The 16,521-nt window shown below is 39.9% G+C and overlaps 1 protein-coding gene across 1 annotated transcript in view; it reads right to left on the minus strand.

Annotated features, from left to right (window-relative positions):
• Positions 1–627: 627 nt before the first annotated feature.
• The window catches only part of MSANTD1 (Myb/SANT DNA binding domain containing 1), a 190,198-nt gene continuing 174,304 nt past the window's right edge, over positions 628–16,521 (minus strand). Inside the window, exon 3 of the mRNA XM_053700912.1 lies at positions 628–1,361. Coding sequence (XP_053556887.1) covers positions 1,121–1,361 — 241 coding nt within the window. The 3' untranslated portion in view covers positions 628–1,120. The remainder of the gene's footprint in view (positions 1,362–16,521) is intronic.

Here is a 16,521-nt window from a genome sequence, read left to right on the forward strand (position 1 = left end):
TCTTTTTATTCAATCCTAATTAGTTTAGAATGTAATGAGCAAACCCTGATAATCAAAATTTTGGGACATAAACACCTTGTAATTGCAATACTTTTCTGCAGTATTGAAATAAATTAACATACCAAGTGTGAAACTTTTCAGAATAAATTAACACCTTGTTTGCTACTTTTGTATTTTAGTGGTCAAACAGCTTTGTTGTAGAAAAGTGAAACTGAAATTGGTTTGCAGTATCTTCTCACCTCTGCTGAGGCCATTCAAGATATGTAGCATAGTTAGGTTTGTGAAATTGGAAAACCCTCAACTTTTAAAGTACAAAAAAAGCAGGCAAAATAAATAACAAAAGTATATTGCTGTTTTTTTACTATGCATAATTAATATTTTATATTACAATCTTGAAGAGTTTCATATCCATTTTAAAGGATACAATTTCCAATAAAAACAAGAATTTAGAAATTTCAGATAAATCTGAATATTTTGGCTAAAACAGTCACTTTGGATTTATACCAGTTTTAAACTATTGTATGTATGTGGATACATATATATATATATATATATATATATATATATATATATATATATATATATATATATATATATACTGTATATACAGTCTGTGATATAATGAGAGACACTATTTTATCTTACACTAGTCATGTAGTATGTTAAAATGTCCAGTTATTAAAGCAAACTGCTAACTGTGTCATTCTTTAACACTGATAAAAGCTACTGGGCAAAAAACTAAAAGCTTTGCAAATAGGAACAGGCACTGGTAGCTACAGATAAAAGTGAACAAGAAAAAAAATATGTACATTTCAACAAAATTACGCTCTGCTTGTGCAAAAAACGGAGTTTCCACTAAATAAAATGGAATGGTGCCAGTTATATTTTTTATAGTCTCAATGCTATCTTTAGGACACAAAAAGACAGAACTGCAGAAATGCCCTATGTGCTTCATGTTGTCCTTGAAATGACAGAGCGATTTATGGACTTCTTAAACCATTTTTTTAATGTTGCTATAAAAATTATAACAATATTAAAAACTGCAAAAAGGCTTACACATTAACACGACATCTGTTGGAACTGTGTTTTAGTTGCTCAATAACAAGCATTTTATATCCTTTTATGGCGAAGATTTGGAAACCATTTTTTCTAGTAAATTCATCATTCTCTCCTGAAGCTGTAAATTCTGAACTTGAATGAGATTTTGTTGGTCAAGTATCCTACGCACTTCGCGGCAGGTTTCTTCCATAGCTCTGCTTAATCTTTTCTGCTCTTCTAACATATTCTCCATAATTTTTAATTTCTTCTTTTGGAAGTTGGAGCTCTGTAATTTCCGTTTTTTTAATACTCGCTCTCCGGACCTGAGACAAGCGAAAAAGAATAATTTACGTAATGAAAGTGAATATAAAAGTGATTATCATTTTGCAAATGTAATGGGATGTTTGGTTACTGTCTTATGAGTATATAGATCTTCTAGACTCTCTTTATTACATGGATTTTGATGTTTATATTATTTTTAATAATATCCATAGTTCACACACTTAATGTGTCACAGTTATGGTACTTTAGTCACAATATGCAGATTTTCTACTTAGGTTTTTTCATTGGTACAGGATATCATAAATTCTAATGGCAAGAAACTTCCAAATTCTTTAAAATGCAATTTTTTAAATGCATAGTAAACAGTTGATTCTAAATTCAATTAAAAACAAACAAGAGCAGTGATCAACCAGGGAATTGACAATGGGGTGATTACTTATTCTGTGGCTTGTCTCCACCCCAGGAGCAGTGTCTCTAGAGGAATATGGCTACACCTTACTGACGAGCATCAGACACATTTTAGCAGTTATGGACATATATAACTGAGTATCACTATACCAGTGCTGAAGCATATATGAGATGCCCTAGTGTCCACTACTACTGCCTTACATTATGCTGAGCTACAGGATGTTATAAATGATTTAACGGGTAATCACTTAAATCACCCTTTTTACCTGTCAATAAACATCATATAAGCTGTCAGATTTCATCACGGCATTATATTGCCGTGTATATGCTCAAGATGAGTCAGTGATCTCATCCAAATAACAGCATAGGAACCAACCAGTGCGCATAAGTAAAAACACTCCCCCTATGATGCGGCCTGTGGTCGGAATAGATTAGCCTAGACGATTGGTTCTTGTGAGCATCCAATAAGCGGTCCATATTGGTGAGGTGTGTACTAGCATTAAGATGTGATAGGACAATAGACGAATAAATAGAGGACTCTTGCGGGACCGTGTACGCCTTTGAAAAAGCTCAGGTGAAACGCGCATCAAGGCGTTCACCTGTCTGTGTAACTCTGGGTATACTCTGTAATAATTTTGGTTAATTATGGGCCTTCTGGGAGGTCTTTGTTGTCACTTGTCTGATCTAACTTGCAGTGGATACTGCCCTGACCAATAACTGTGGAGATTTTCAGCGTCAGCACATAGTAATAAGCCCACTCCTTACTACACCCCTTTGCGTCTCAAAAAAAACATAGTCTAATATATATAGGGATCTTTTTCATTGCTGAAAAATCCACAGTGGCATCTATATCCTACCAACACCTGTATTACTGCAGCCCTCGATCAACAGTGACTAAAGTGTATTTAGAAATTTGAGATACCTCTCTGTATCCTTTACCAGAGACACAGACAGTGCTATTTGAGAACAGTTTTTTTTTTTTAATTGATTTTAACCTAGTACCTTTTTGGTACTATATTTTTGCCTTTTATGTATGATTTAATAAAAGTTATGTTTAAGTGCAGCCTCCTCTGTAGTCCTCAGTCCGTATTAAGTGAGTGCCCTTAGTATATTCCTTTTTTTTCTTTTGAGATATTGGTTATAAGCACCCCCCACTCTCCTTCCTAATGTTTGTTTGAGTGTATGGGCCTATGATTAGGACTATTATAGGATTACTACATTTAGTACAGCATCCTTCTTTCTTTTCTTTATAAACCTTACTGATGAAGCCTACAGAAGGCCAAAACATAGAATCTCTAGTTTTGAATAACTTGGAATGGGGAGTCTGGACTGTCTCTTTTTTCCAAAGCTTTATTGAAATATTTGAATGTAACAATCTGAATAAAGTATATCAACATATTTTTTTAAAAAAAGTGCAGAGGGGCGTGTCTGCACAGCAATTCCAAGAGGTTGCATTCTTCAGAGCTCCTGCTGAAACTCCAATAAACAGCTGTTTACAGGAGAAACTCTACAGCGAAAATTACTCCACCACTTCATAGAAGCACTCCACTACGTAGGGGTTTCCTAATCTTTTCTAAACAAGCTGTATTTTTTATTCTGGAGCCCCGAAGCAGACATCTGAGTCCTAGGTCGGTGGCCTATTATAGGCAACGCTACCCTCCTCGGTAATCCAAGGTACTTAGCCACAGCCGATACCATTGGCAAGCCTGCTCAGAACTTATCAACCCTAATCACATAAAAGGGGACCACATAAGAAAAAGGAAAAAAAAAGATAAAGACCAAGTAAAGGCTAACGATACAAAAACATAATTTATGCTTACCTGATAAATTCCTTTCTTCTGTAGTGTGATCAGTCCACGGGTCATCATTACTTCTGGGATATTACTCCTCCCCAACAGGAAGTGCAAGAGGATTCACCCAGCAGAGCTGCATATAGCTCCTCCCCTCTACGTCACTCCCAGTCATTCGACCAAGGACCAACGAGAAAGGAAAAGCCAAGGGTGAAGTGGTGACTGGAGTATAAATTAAAAAATATTTACCTGCCTTAAAAACAGGGCGGGCCGTGGACTGATCACACTACAGAAGAAAGGAATTTATCAGGTAAGCATAAATTATGTTTTCTTCTGTTAAGTGTGATCAGTCCACGGGTCATCATTACTTCTGGGATACCAATACCAAAGCAAAAGTACACGGATGACGGGAGGGATAGGCAGGCTCTTTATACAGAAGGAACCACTGCCTGAAGAACCTTTCTCCCAAAAATAGCCTCCGATGAAGCAAAAGTGTCAAATTTGTAAAATTTGGAAAAAGTATGAAGCGAAGACCAAGTTGCAGCCTTGCAAATCTGTTCAACAGAGGCCTCATTCTTGAAGGCCCAAGTGGAAGCCACAGCTCTAGTAGAATGAGCTGTAATTCTTTCAGGAGGCTGCTGTCCAGCAGTCTCATAAGCTAAACGAATTATGCTACGAAGCCAAAAAGAAAGAGAGGTAGCGGAAGCTTTTTGACCTCTCCTCTGCCCAGAGTAAATGACAAACAGAGAAGACGTTTGTCGAAATTCCTTAGTTGCCTGTAAGTAAAATTTTAGAGCACGGACTACATCCAGGTTGTGCAGTAGACGTTCCTTCTTTGAAGAAGGATTTGGGCATAAAGAAGGAACAACAATCTCTTGATTGATATTCCTGTTAGTAACTACCTTAGGTAAGAACCCAGGTTTAGTACGCAGGACTACCTTATCCGAATGAAAAATCAAATAAGGAGAATCACAATGTAAGGCTGATAATTCAGAGACTCTTCGAGCCGAGGAAATAGCCATTAAAAATAGAACTTTCCAAGATAACAACTTTATATCAGTGGAATGAAGGGGTTCAAACGGAACGCCCTGTAAAACATTAAGAACAAGGTTTAAACTCCATGGTGGAGCAACAGTTTTAAACACAGGCTTAATCCTGGCCAAAGCCTGACAAAAAGCCTGGACGTCAGGAACTTCTGACAGACGTTTGTGTAACAGAATGGACAGAGCTGAGATCTGTCCCTTTAATGAACTAGCAGATAAACCCTTTTCTAAACCTTCTTGTAGAAAAGACAATATCCTAGGAATCCTAACCTTACTCCAAGAGTAACCTTTGGATTCACACCAATATAGGTATTTACGCCATATCTTATGGTAAATCTTTCTGGTAACAGGTTTCCTAGCCTGTATTAAGGTATCAATAACTGACTCAGAAAACCCACGTCTTGATAAAATCAAGCGTTCAATTTCCAAGCAGTCAGCTTCAGAGAAGTTAGATTTTGATGTTTGAAGGGACCCTGTATCAGAAGGTCCTGTTTCAGAGGTAGAGACCAAGGTGGACAGGATGACAAGTCCACCAGGTCTGCATACCAAGTCCTGCGTGGCCACGCAGGTGCTATTAGAATCACTGATGCTCTCTCTTGTTTGATTCTGGCAATCAATCGAGGAAGTAACGGGAAGGGTGGAAACACGTAAGCCATCCTGAAGTCCCAAGGTGCTGTCAGAGCATCTATCAGGACTGCTCCTGGATCCCTGGATCTGGACCCGTAACGAGGAAGCTTGGCGTTCTGTCGAGACGCCATGAGATCTATCTCTGGTTTGCCCCAACGTCGAAGTATTTGGGCAAAGACCTCCGGATGAAGTTCCCACTCCCCCGGATGAAAAGTCTGACGACTTAAGAAATCCGCCTCCCAGTTCTCCACTCCCGGGATGTGGATTGCTGACAGGTGGCAAGAGTGAGACTCTGCCCAGCGAATTATCTTTGATACTTCCGTCATAGCTAGGGAGCTTCTTGTCCCTCCCTGATGGTTGATGTAAGCTACAGTCGTGATGTTGTCCGACTGAAACCTGATGAACCCCCGAGTTGTCAACTGGGGCCAAGCCAGGAGGGCATTGAGAACTGCTCTCAATTCCAGAATGTTTATTGGCAGGAGACTCTCCTCCTGACTCCATTGTCCCTGAGCCTTCAGAGAATTCCAGACGGCACCCCAACCTAGAAGGCTGGCGTCTGTTGTTACAATTGTCCAGTCTGGTCTGCTGAATGGCATCCCCCTGGACAGATGTGGCCGAGAAAGCCACCATAGAAGAGAATTTCTGGTCTCTTGATCCAGATTCAGAGAAGGGGATAAGTCTGAGTAATCCCCATTCCACTGACTTAGCATGCACAGTTGCAGTGGTCTGAGGTGTAAGCGTGCAAAGGGTACTATGTCCATTGCCGCTACCATTAAGCCGATTACCTCCATGCATTGAGCCACTGACGGGTGTTGAATGGAATGAAGGGTGCGGCAAGCACTTTGAAGTCTTGTTAGCCTGTCCTCTGTCAGGTAAATCTTCATTTCTACAGAATCTATAAGAGTCCCCAGGAAGGGAACTCTTGTGAGTGGAACGAGTGAACTTTTCTTTTCGTTCACCTTCCATCCATGTGACCTTAGAAATGCCAGCACTAACTCTGTATGAGACTTGGCAGTTTGAAAGCTTGAAGCTTGTATCAGAATGTCGTCTAGGTATGGAGCTACCGAGATTCCCCGCGGTCTTAGTACCGCCATAAGAGCACCCAGAACCTTTGTGAAGATTCTTGGAGCTGTAGCCAATCCGAATGGAAGAGCCACAAACTGGTAATGCCTGTCTAGGAAGGCAAACCTTAGGTACCGATAATGATCTTTGTGAATCGGTATGTGAAGGTAAGCATCTTTTAAATCTACAGTGGTCATGTACTGACCCTCTTGAATCATAGGTAAAATTGTCCGAATAGTCTCCATCTTGAACGATGGAACTCTTAGGAATTTGTTTAGGATCTTTAAGTCCAGGATTGGTCTGAAAGTTCCCTCTTTTTTGGGAACCACAAACAGATTTGAGTAAAACCCCTGTCCCTGTTCCGATCGTGGAACTGGATGGATTACTCCCATTAACAAGAGCTCTTGTACGCAGCGTAGAAACGCCTCTTTCTTTGTCTGGATTGTTGACAATCTTGACAGATGAAATCTCTCTCTTGGAGGAGAGTATTTGAAGTCCAGAAGGTATCCCTGAGATATTATCTCTAGAGCCCAGGGATCCTGAACATCTCTTGCCCAAGCCTGGGCGAAGAGAGAAAGTCTGCCCCCCACTAGATCCGATCCCGGATCGGGGGCCCTCAATTCATGCTGTTTTAGGGGCAGCAGCAGGTTTCCTAGTCTGCTTGCCCTTGTTCCAGGACTGGTTAGGTTTCCAGCCTTGTCTGTAGCGAGCAACAGCTCCTTCCTGTTTTGGTGCAGAGGAAGTTGATGCTGCTCCTGCTTTGAAATTACGAAAGGAACGAAAATTAGACTGTCAAGTCTTGGCTTTGGCTTTGTCCTGAGGCAGGGCATGGCCTTTACCTCCTGTAATGTCAGCGATAATCTCTTTCAACCCGGGCCCGAATAAGGTCTGCCCTTTGAAAGGTATATTAAGCAATTTAGACTTAGAAGTAACATCAGCTGACCAGGATTTTAGCCACAGCGCCCTGCGTGCCTGAATGGCGAATCCTGAATTCTTCGCCGTAAGTTTAGTAAGATGTACTACGGCCTCCGAAATGAATGAATTAGCTAGTTTAAGGACTCTAAGCCTGTCCGTAATGTCGTCCAGAGTAGCTGAACCAATGTTCTCTTCCAGAGACTCAATCCAGAATGCCGCTGCAGCCGTGATCGGCGCAATGCATGCAAGGGGTTGCAATATAAAACCTTGTTGAACAAACATTTTCTTAAGGTAACCCTCTAATTTTTTATCCATTGGATCTGAAAAAGCACAGCTATCCTCCACCGGGATAGTGGTACGCTTAGCTAAGGTAGAAACTGCTCCCTCCACCTTAGGGACCGTTTGCCATAAGTCCCTTGTGGTGGCGTCTATTGGAAACATTTTTCTAAATATCGGAGGGGGTGAGAACGGCACACCGGGTCTATCCCACTCCTTAGTACCAATTTCAGTAAGTCTCTTAGGTATAGGAAAAACCTCAGTACTCGTCGGTACCGCAAAATATTTATCCAACCTACACATTTTCTCTGGTATTGCAACTGTGTTACAATCATTCAGAGCCGCTAACACCTCCCCTAGTAATACACGGAGGTTTTCCAGTTTAAATTTAAAATTTGAAATATCTGAATCCAGTCTGTTTGGATCAGAACCGTCACCCACAGAATGAAGCTCTCCGTCCTCATGTTCTGCCACCTGTGACGCAGTGTCTGACATGGCCCTAATATTATCAGCGCACTCTGTTCTCACCCCAGAGTGATCACGCTTACCTCTTAGCTCTGGTAATTTAGCCAAAACCTCAGTCATAACAGTAGCCATATCCTGTAATGTGATTTGTAATGGCCGCCCAGATGTACTCGGCGCTACAATATCACGCACCTCCCTCTGAGCGGGAGATGTAGGTACTGACACGTGAGGCGAGTTAGTCGGCATAACTCTCCCCTCGTTGTTTGGTGAAATTTGTTCAATTTGTACAGATTGACTTTTATTTAAAGTAGCATCAATACAGTTAGTACATAAATTTCTATTGGGCTCCACTTTGGCATTGCAACAAATGACACAGGTATCATCCTCTGAATCAGACATGTTTAACACACTAGCAAATAAACTTGTAACTTGGAAATACAATTCAATTAGAATAATATTAAAACGTACTGTGCCTTTAAGAAGCACAGAAGATCTATGACAGTTGAAAATTAATAAATTGAAACAGTTATAGCCTCAATCCTTGTAAATAACACAACTTTAGCAAAGGTTTAATCCCATTAGCAAAGATAACAAATTCTGAAAGCAGGAAACAAATTACAGAATAAACGTTTTTTATCTCAGTCAAACTATAATTCTCACAGCTCTGCTGAGAGAAATTACCTCCCTCAAAATAAGTTTTGAAGACCCCTGAGCTCTGTAGAGATGAACCGGATCATGCAGGGAATACAATGAGTTGCTGACTGAAATATTTGATGTGTAGTAAAAGCGCCAAAAAACGGCCCCTCCCCCTCACACACAGCAGTGAGGGAGAACAGAAACTGTCAGAAAACAGATTAAGCAACTGCCAAGTGGAAAAATAGTGCCCAAACATTTATTCACTCAGTACCTCAGTAAATGAAAACGATTTTACATTCCAGCAAAAACGTTAAACATAATCTCTAGTTATTAAACAGCTTTATGTATTTCTTACAGTGTAATTCTAGTGAAGTACCATTCCCCAGAATACTGAAGTGTAAAGTATACATACATGACATTATATCGGTATGGCAGGATTTTCTCATCAATTCCATTGTCAGAAAATAAAAACTGCTACATACCTCTATGCAGATTCATCTGCCCGCTGTCCCCTGATCTGAAGTTTACCTCTCCTCAGATGGCCGAGAAACAGCAATATGATCTTAACTACTCCGGCTAAAATCATAACAAAAACTCTGGTAGATTCTTCTTCAAACTCTGCCAGAGAGATAATAACACACTCCGGTGCTATTTTAAAATAACAAACTTTTGATTGAAGATATAAAACTAAGTATAATCACCATAGTCCTCTCACACATCCTATCTAGTCGTTGGGTGCAAGAGAATGACTGGGAGTGACGTAGAGGGGAGGAGCTATATGCAGCTCTGCTGGGTGAATCCTCTTGCACTTCCTGTTGGGGAGGAGTAATATCCCAGAAGTAATGATGACCCGTGGACTGATCACACTTAACAGAAGAAAAGGCGTCAACATACTGCAGCTAAAATGGCCGCCGCCGGAGACATCAAACCTCATGATAACTTTAGCATCCACTGGTATAAATTTGAGGTACTATGTCAGGAACTCATTGATAAAGCCCCAATTAGACTTCTGATGCACAAATTCTACACTATAAGGGCACCAGTTACACCCACGGATGATCCGCCAGAAAATACCAGCTCCGCAAAAAGTCACAGACAAAAAGGGTCACGTTACATGGAGACAACTTCTACATCACAGCAAGTCCCATCAAATAACAAGACATCTCCGGAGGCCCTGATTTATGCGGTTACTTCAAAGAGACTCACGGCACTAGGCACAACTAAAGAGGCTGGTTCACTCTTAAGTGAATTAGACAAATTTCCACAAACTGAGAAACACTTGATAAAAGCAGCAACTCCGCGGTGGATAATGGGGAGCCCCTGTGCAGCCACGAGTGAAAAATTGCTAAACTATCTATCTGTGATCACTGACGCACTAGATGTCTATATAACATCCATCAGTCAGGCGGAGGTCCCATGCCATCAGCTCGATAACACTTACCTAACGGATGGGAAAACATCCAATAAAGACCGCAACTCAGAAGGGGTTTGAAGGAGGTCCCCGCAGGGCTGTGAATGAAAATGTGTCTACCTATCCATCCACGTTTACTGCTGCACTGCATACCTATAAGAAGATCATCCGTCAGGCCAAAGTTCCAGGCCAACAGCATGGTAACACTTAATGTGCAAGCATAGACTTGAATCACCTACTCATTGAAATACCCCAACAATTCCACACAGGGAGATCAACACACCCTCCGGCAAAACAAAGCATGGGGCTGATACCAAACTAAAACTCCGGTATCTGGGTCCTTTGAAAGGACATGAGAAGATAAGTGAGGACCTTTAAATAGTTCTTTGAGTTTTACACGGGTTATAACTTAAGCTTATATTTAAATGATCAAATATATTAGAAAGGTTCCCCTCTCTGTTATTGTTTTACCCAAGTTATCTAGTTACAGTTAAAGATTGGGTGACTTTTATTTCTGCATTCTGCATAACACCAGTGTCACAAGTACGGTTTCTATTGCACCTGCATATTTATATACTGGACTGAAGTGTTACGGGTCTCCCTCACAGAGCCGTGAGGAGGGGAGCTAAGTGACTATTTATATAATCTATAGTACAATATGTCTCAATGTTGGAGAAAGAGTTATAAAACCGCTCTTTGAGTTATCCACATAGTATTGCTGTTTATAAGCTTAGACTTCACCCAATATGTTTATTTCCCTTTTTGATTTGTTTTTCCATATGTTCCAATAATAGCATAATGTTCCCCTATACAATAATCACTCAGAAACCATATTCCTTGTACCTTAGAAAATATAAGTCAGAGCAAGGTCCATTTCATTTTAGATCTTAACATTGATATAGCAGATATTGGTTGTGGACCCAATTCTATATTTTCTATAGTGTATTGATTATATAGCTGTGTTACTCTTTTTTTTTTTTTACCTACAATTCCTAAACCTATGTTTCACATGGATATAGTAGACCCAAGAGTGGTCCACATTGTTATAGAACGGGACAAAAATGAGGACAGTTATTAGGGAAATGCAATAATGTTACTAAACATTGCCTGTACGTTCACCAAATGTATAACCCTATGTAACCTTGATAACTGTATTGCATAATTCCTCAATAAAGAAAAAAAGTGCCATCTTGAGATTCAAAAGTATTGCATTGTTTCAATTTTACAAAGTCTAATACAAGGTAGATGGGCAATCATCTGATGATGTCTAGTATTTTGGGATGATAAACCGGCTACCTGTAGGATTCTTAAAGATAGAAGTTATTGGAGATGGTAGAGAAGATAAATCTGAATGTTAAGAAAGGATTAATTTCCAGATACTCCAGGTCTCCTGAATTACAGAGCAGTGTTTGGACACAGCTAGAGCTCTGAAGCAGCATCCTCTGTTACTCAGTTGTACAATGGGAAAGCCATTGCTGTCTGCAGGTCTTGTCAAAAGTAGCTCTGGCTTCTCCCCAATGTGAAATGGAGAAACAGCAGACTTCTGAGAAAAGTATTATCTTTATGAATACCTCAGCACATTTTCCCAGAGGCCTCATGGGACTGGGATGTCAGAAAGACTTGTGAGTGGTGGCCATAAATGCTTTGTAGGCAGAGCTGTGACCAGAGGGGTAGTGTGGGTGGAGTTTGGCTGCCACAGATGAGGCTTGTTGATCTATGGTTCGGAGCTGGGGTCTGGTTTTGCTCTGGAAACTGGTACATTTGCTTTAAGGAGAAGCTGCAGGAGAGACAGTGGAGCTGCAGGAGGGACAGTGGGGCTAAGCTCCTAAACTGTTAAACAAGTTTTCTTATGTTTTGCATTTAATTTATAAAATAATGTTGTTTTGTTTTAAGGATTTTTAGCTTACCAATACTATTTCCATTTAAATTGAACACAGAAGCTAAAACTGTGAAGCTTTATGAATAAAAGACAAATAACTCGAGGGGGCGGAGCTAGCCAGCCAAGAAGATGGCAGCGGCTTGAGAGAGCTCTGGAAACCCAAACTGACTAAAGAGCAGTTAAAAAGATGTTCCATCAGCAATCAGAGTGTCCAGCTATGATTTAACACAGCTGAGAGACGGATACATCATTTAACAGACCAGGAGGAGAGGCGGACATAGAGGGCAGCTGAGGAGAAGCTCCGTCATCACTGGTGAGCCTGATCAGTAGCGGTCCGGTTGCCGGGCCTTTATATCAGCTTGGACACATAGAACAGCTCTCGGTTCGATCCCTTTAAAGTTGGGAGATGAGCTGAGAGGCTGGGGAGCTGTCTGGTTAACAAATAGAGGCTTTAAACAGTGAGGCGACATTTATCTCACCTGGGACTTTCAGATTGCAACGGCTCCCACGTGGCCCGCGAGGGTTCTCTTAAGTTCTGCCTAAAGCACTGCATATTCAGAATTACATAAATAATTTAGAGGTATGCAATCAAGGGGCTTCATATACGATGTCAGTGCACATGAGAGATGAAAGGTGGACCATATAAGGCAATAATGTCAGGACACCAAAGGTTGAGCAATGAATATATAACGCTCAGTATAATTTACACAGGCCTTTACTACATCATTAAATAATAAACATCTGGAAAGACTTCTGGTATCAAATTCTCTGAGGATTAAATACATGCTTGTTTCTGTATAGAGATCTTTGTGAACATATCAAATTCTAACAAGAAGTAATGGTTGTGCAATAAATCTTAAAGTTTTACACCCAAGAAAGCTTTTATAATTTATAATACTAGTCTCACTGGGACCCCTACCACACAAACATGTCGCCAAAAAAACAGGCAAAGAGGGGCAATGGCTCAAAGCATAAAAGCAATAAAACTCCCTCTGTAAATAATTTTTTCAAAGCCATTGAAGATAAATCATCAGTTATTGCTGCAGCAGAGGAGCAGGATTTTGATGAGTCTTTCTCTTCATCTGAATCTGACGCAGACACCATCACTTATTCTATTACTGTGCCTAAAGCTTTATTTGAATCTATACCATCCAAAAAAAGACTTTTCCAACATAATATCTCAAGTAAGAGATTGTATTAAAGAGGGGATCAGCGACTTAAAGAAAGAAATAACTGACATAGGTCTCAGAGTAGAAGCGGTTGAAGCCACACAGGACACACACATGCTTGCAGTCACAGACCTGCAAAATATCATTAGTGGCCAAAACTCTACGATCCAGGAGCTTGAAGACAAGATTGACGACACAGAGAACAGGTCCAGAAGGCAAAATATTAGGATCAGAGGTATCCCGGAGACTATAACCCCTACAGATCTGGAGCAGTATGTACAAGATCTCTATACTTTCCTCAAAAAATCTGAAGTGCCAATTAAAATGGAAATCGACAGAGTACATAGAGCTCTTCGTCCAAAACCATTGGACACTCAGCCTCCCAGGGATGTTATAGCACGTATCACGAAGTATCATATTAAAGAGGACATCATGAAACTTGCCAGAGAGTTACAACCTATTAAGTTTGAAAATGCGGATCTCCAGATATTTGTAGATCTTTCACAGAGAACCCTAATTTAAAGAAGAGAGCTTAATCCCTTAACTTCACTGCTGCGGAAACATAACATCTCTTACAGGTGGGGATTTCCATTTCAACTGATAATTGTCTACAAGGGCAGACGCCTTGTCTGCCTTTCACAGAGAGACATCCTCAAAATATGCAGAGATTTGGATATCCAAGCTCCAGAAGTAGATGAAAATCATAAGGGTCACATATTAGGAGCAGTCATCAATCCTTTACCCCAGAGGAAAGAATAGCAACTAGCCTCGCAGAGGAAGACAAGAAGAAACACACTGGCCAAAAGTGTTGCGTCTCCTGGAAAAGGATGAGGGTCCTTTGGGTATATTCCCAAATATTCGAACAGAGTTCCTATTACATTCTAATTTACAGAATTTTTCAGTGTTATGTGTTTTGAGTACTGATGTTGACACATAAGGTTTAGGCATGACAATCCAAAGTTACAGGTAAAAGTATATGGTTAATTTTATGTCCTGAGGACATAGATAGATAGTAACAGTTATTCATTGCTATGTTCTAGTTATAAGTTAATACATTGGTTAAAATATCTGATTGTTAAAATATTCTTAGTCAGTTAGGATAAATTCCTACTTTTTGGTATTATGTATATTAAAAAGTAATTTTCCCCTTTACAAAGGGGACTGTTATTTGTTTTGTTTTTTCTTTATTTTTGCTTTTGTTTGGTATGTTTGTTTATATGTATTTACAGGACCGGTTGCTCAGAGATTGCCACGAAGAGTCACAGAATTTCAGGTAGTGGGAGGGAAGGATGTAGAAGCCATGTCTAGTGTAAGTAAACAAGATTCTCAGATATTGAACATTATCACACAAAACACCAAAGGGCTAAATTGCCCCAAAAAAACGTAGACTAGCCCTATTAGACTTACACAGGAAGGGAGGTCATATACTCATGCGCCAAGAGTCTCACTTTAAGAATAAACACAACCCCAACTTTATGTCTTCATACTATCCCCAACACTTCTACAGCACTCATCCCTCAAAAAAAAATCAACAGAGTTTGTATATTGATACACAAGTCTATACCCTTTACGAAAACCCATATAGAAAAAGATAGAGAGGGGGGATTTTTATGCCTCACAGGCCTCCTATATGGAAAACCCATAACTTTAGTGAATTTTTATACACCAAATAGGAATCAGAATAGGTTCATCACTAATATTACTAATATTATTCTAGAACAGCATAAAGGTCCTCTAGTGATGGCTGGAGATTTTAATGTCCCACTTGAACCCTTGATGGACTGCACCAACCCAGAAACAAGAGTTAAAGATCCCTATTTAGAATCCATTTGGAAAAAACTTAAATTGCTGGGATTGCACGATACATGGAGGTATATGCACCAACAAAAAAAAGACTTCACCTTTTTTTCCAATCCCCAGAAAAGTTACTCCAGATTAGATTATATTTTTGTAGATCACCTAGTGCTTTCTTTCATAAAAGAAGCAAAAATAATACATTCCACATGGTCGGATCATTCACTGGTCTCATGTAGATTAATTTGGCCCGACGCACCTCTTAAAGCATACCAATGAAGACTTGATGAGTCTCTTCTCAAGGGGAAAAAGTGGATTAGGAAGATGTCAAAATTAATCAAATCTTATTTTTTAATAAACGATACACCTGACATTCAAACCATGACTTTGTGGGAAGCCCATAAATGCACCATCAGTGGCGAATTTCTGAAACTGAAGGCCCAATTACTAAGACAGAACAGAGACACCCACACAAAACATGCCAAAGAGATCTCAGAGTTAGACCATTTACACAAGTTATCACCCGGAGACACTCAGATACTGGATAATCTGAACATTAAAAGAAATCAATATAACAAGGCTTTACAAATCATCACACAACAACAATTATTGTCTTTTAACCAATCTTTCTACCAAGAAGGCAACAAATCTGGAAGGTGGTTAGCTAGTGCCCTAACAAAAAAAACAAAGGTCCACATACATCCATTCAATTAAAACCAAGGTGGGAAAAAACAAAGAAGACACATTTACTATTGCATCAGAATTTAAGACATTTTATCACAAATTATACAATTTATTCCCCAACAGAGATGTCAACCTACACTCCCGTAAATGCAACCAGTACATAGACCAAGTAAATTTGCCACAGGTTAAACCGGAACAAAAAGAAGCCCTAACCCAACCAATAACCATTAAAGAGGTTTTGGATGCTATAAAGTTATTAAAACTAAATAAGGCCCCTGGCCCAGATGACTTTACAGGCCTGTATTATAAAACTTTTGTAAAGCTTCTAGCACCTCACTTGACTAATCTCTTTAATTCCATTTCAGACACTTCACCTTTCCCAGATTCCATGCTTCAGGCTCATATCACAGTCCTGGAAAAACCAGGGAAGAGCCCAGATAAACCGGCTAATTTTCGCCCAATATCTCTACTTAATATTGATTTAAAAATATATGCCAAAATTCTAGCCACCCATGTAAGTAAATTACTTCCTCAGTTAATACATCAAGATCAGGTTGGCTTTGTGCCCAACAGGGAAGCTAAAGATAAGACGGTAAAGGTTCTTAATCTGATTGAATACGCCGTGAATACAAATTCTTCTACCATATTCCTTTCAACAGACGCCAAAAAGGCATTCGACAGGTTGGACTGGACATACTTAGACTCGACATTACGACGATTCAACTTCCCTCCCCCTTTTATACAGAAAATTCTGGCTCTTTATTCCAATCTGACGGCTCAGGTTAGGGTAAATGGTATCCTCTGATACTTTTGAAATTAGAAACGGTTCCAGACAGGGCTGCCCCCTATCCCCACTGTTATTTATCCTTTCCCTTGAACCACTGGCTATCCAGATTAGGGCGAATTCCAATATACAGGGCATTAATATTGGGGACAGAGCTCATAAGATGGCAATATTTGCGGATGATCTGCTGTTAACGCTATCAGACCCTTTGAACTCGGTAACCCATGCCATGCAAGAGATTTCTGCATTTGGAGAAGT

This window comes from Bombina bombina, chromosome 2 (assembly GCF_027579735.1).
Source record: "Bombina bombina isolate aBomBom1 chromosome 2, aBomBom1.pri, whole genome shotgun sequence".
Lineage (NCBI taxonomy): Eukaryota > Metazoa > Chordata > Amphibia > Anura > Bombinatoridae > Bombina > Bombina bombina.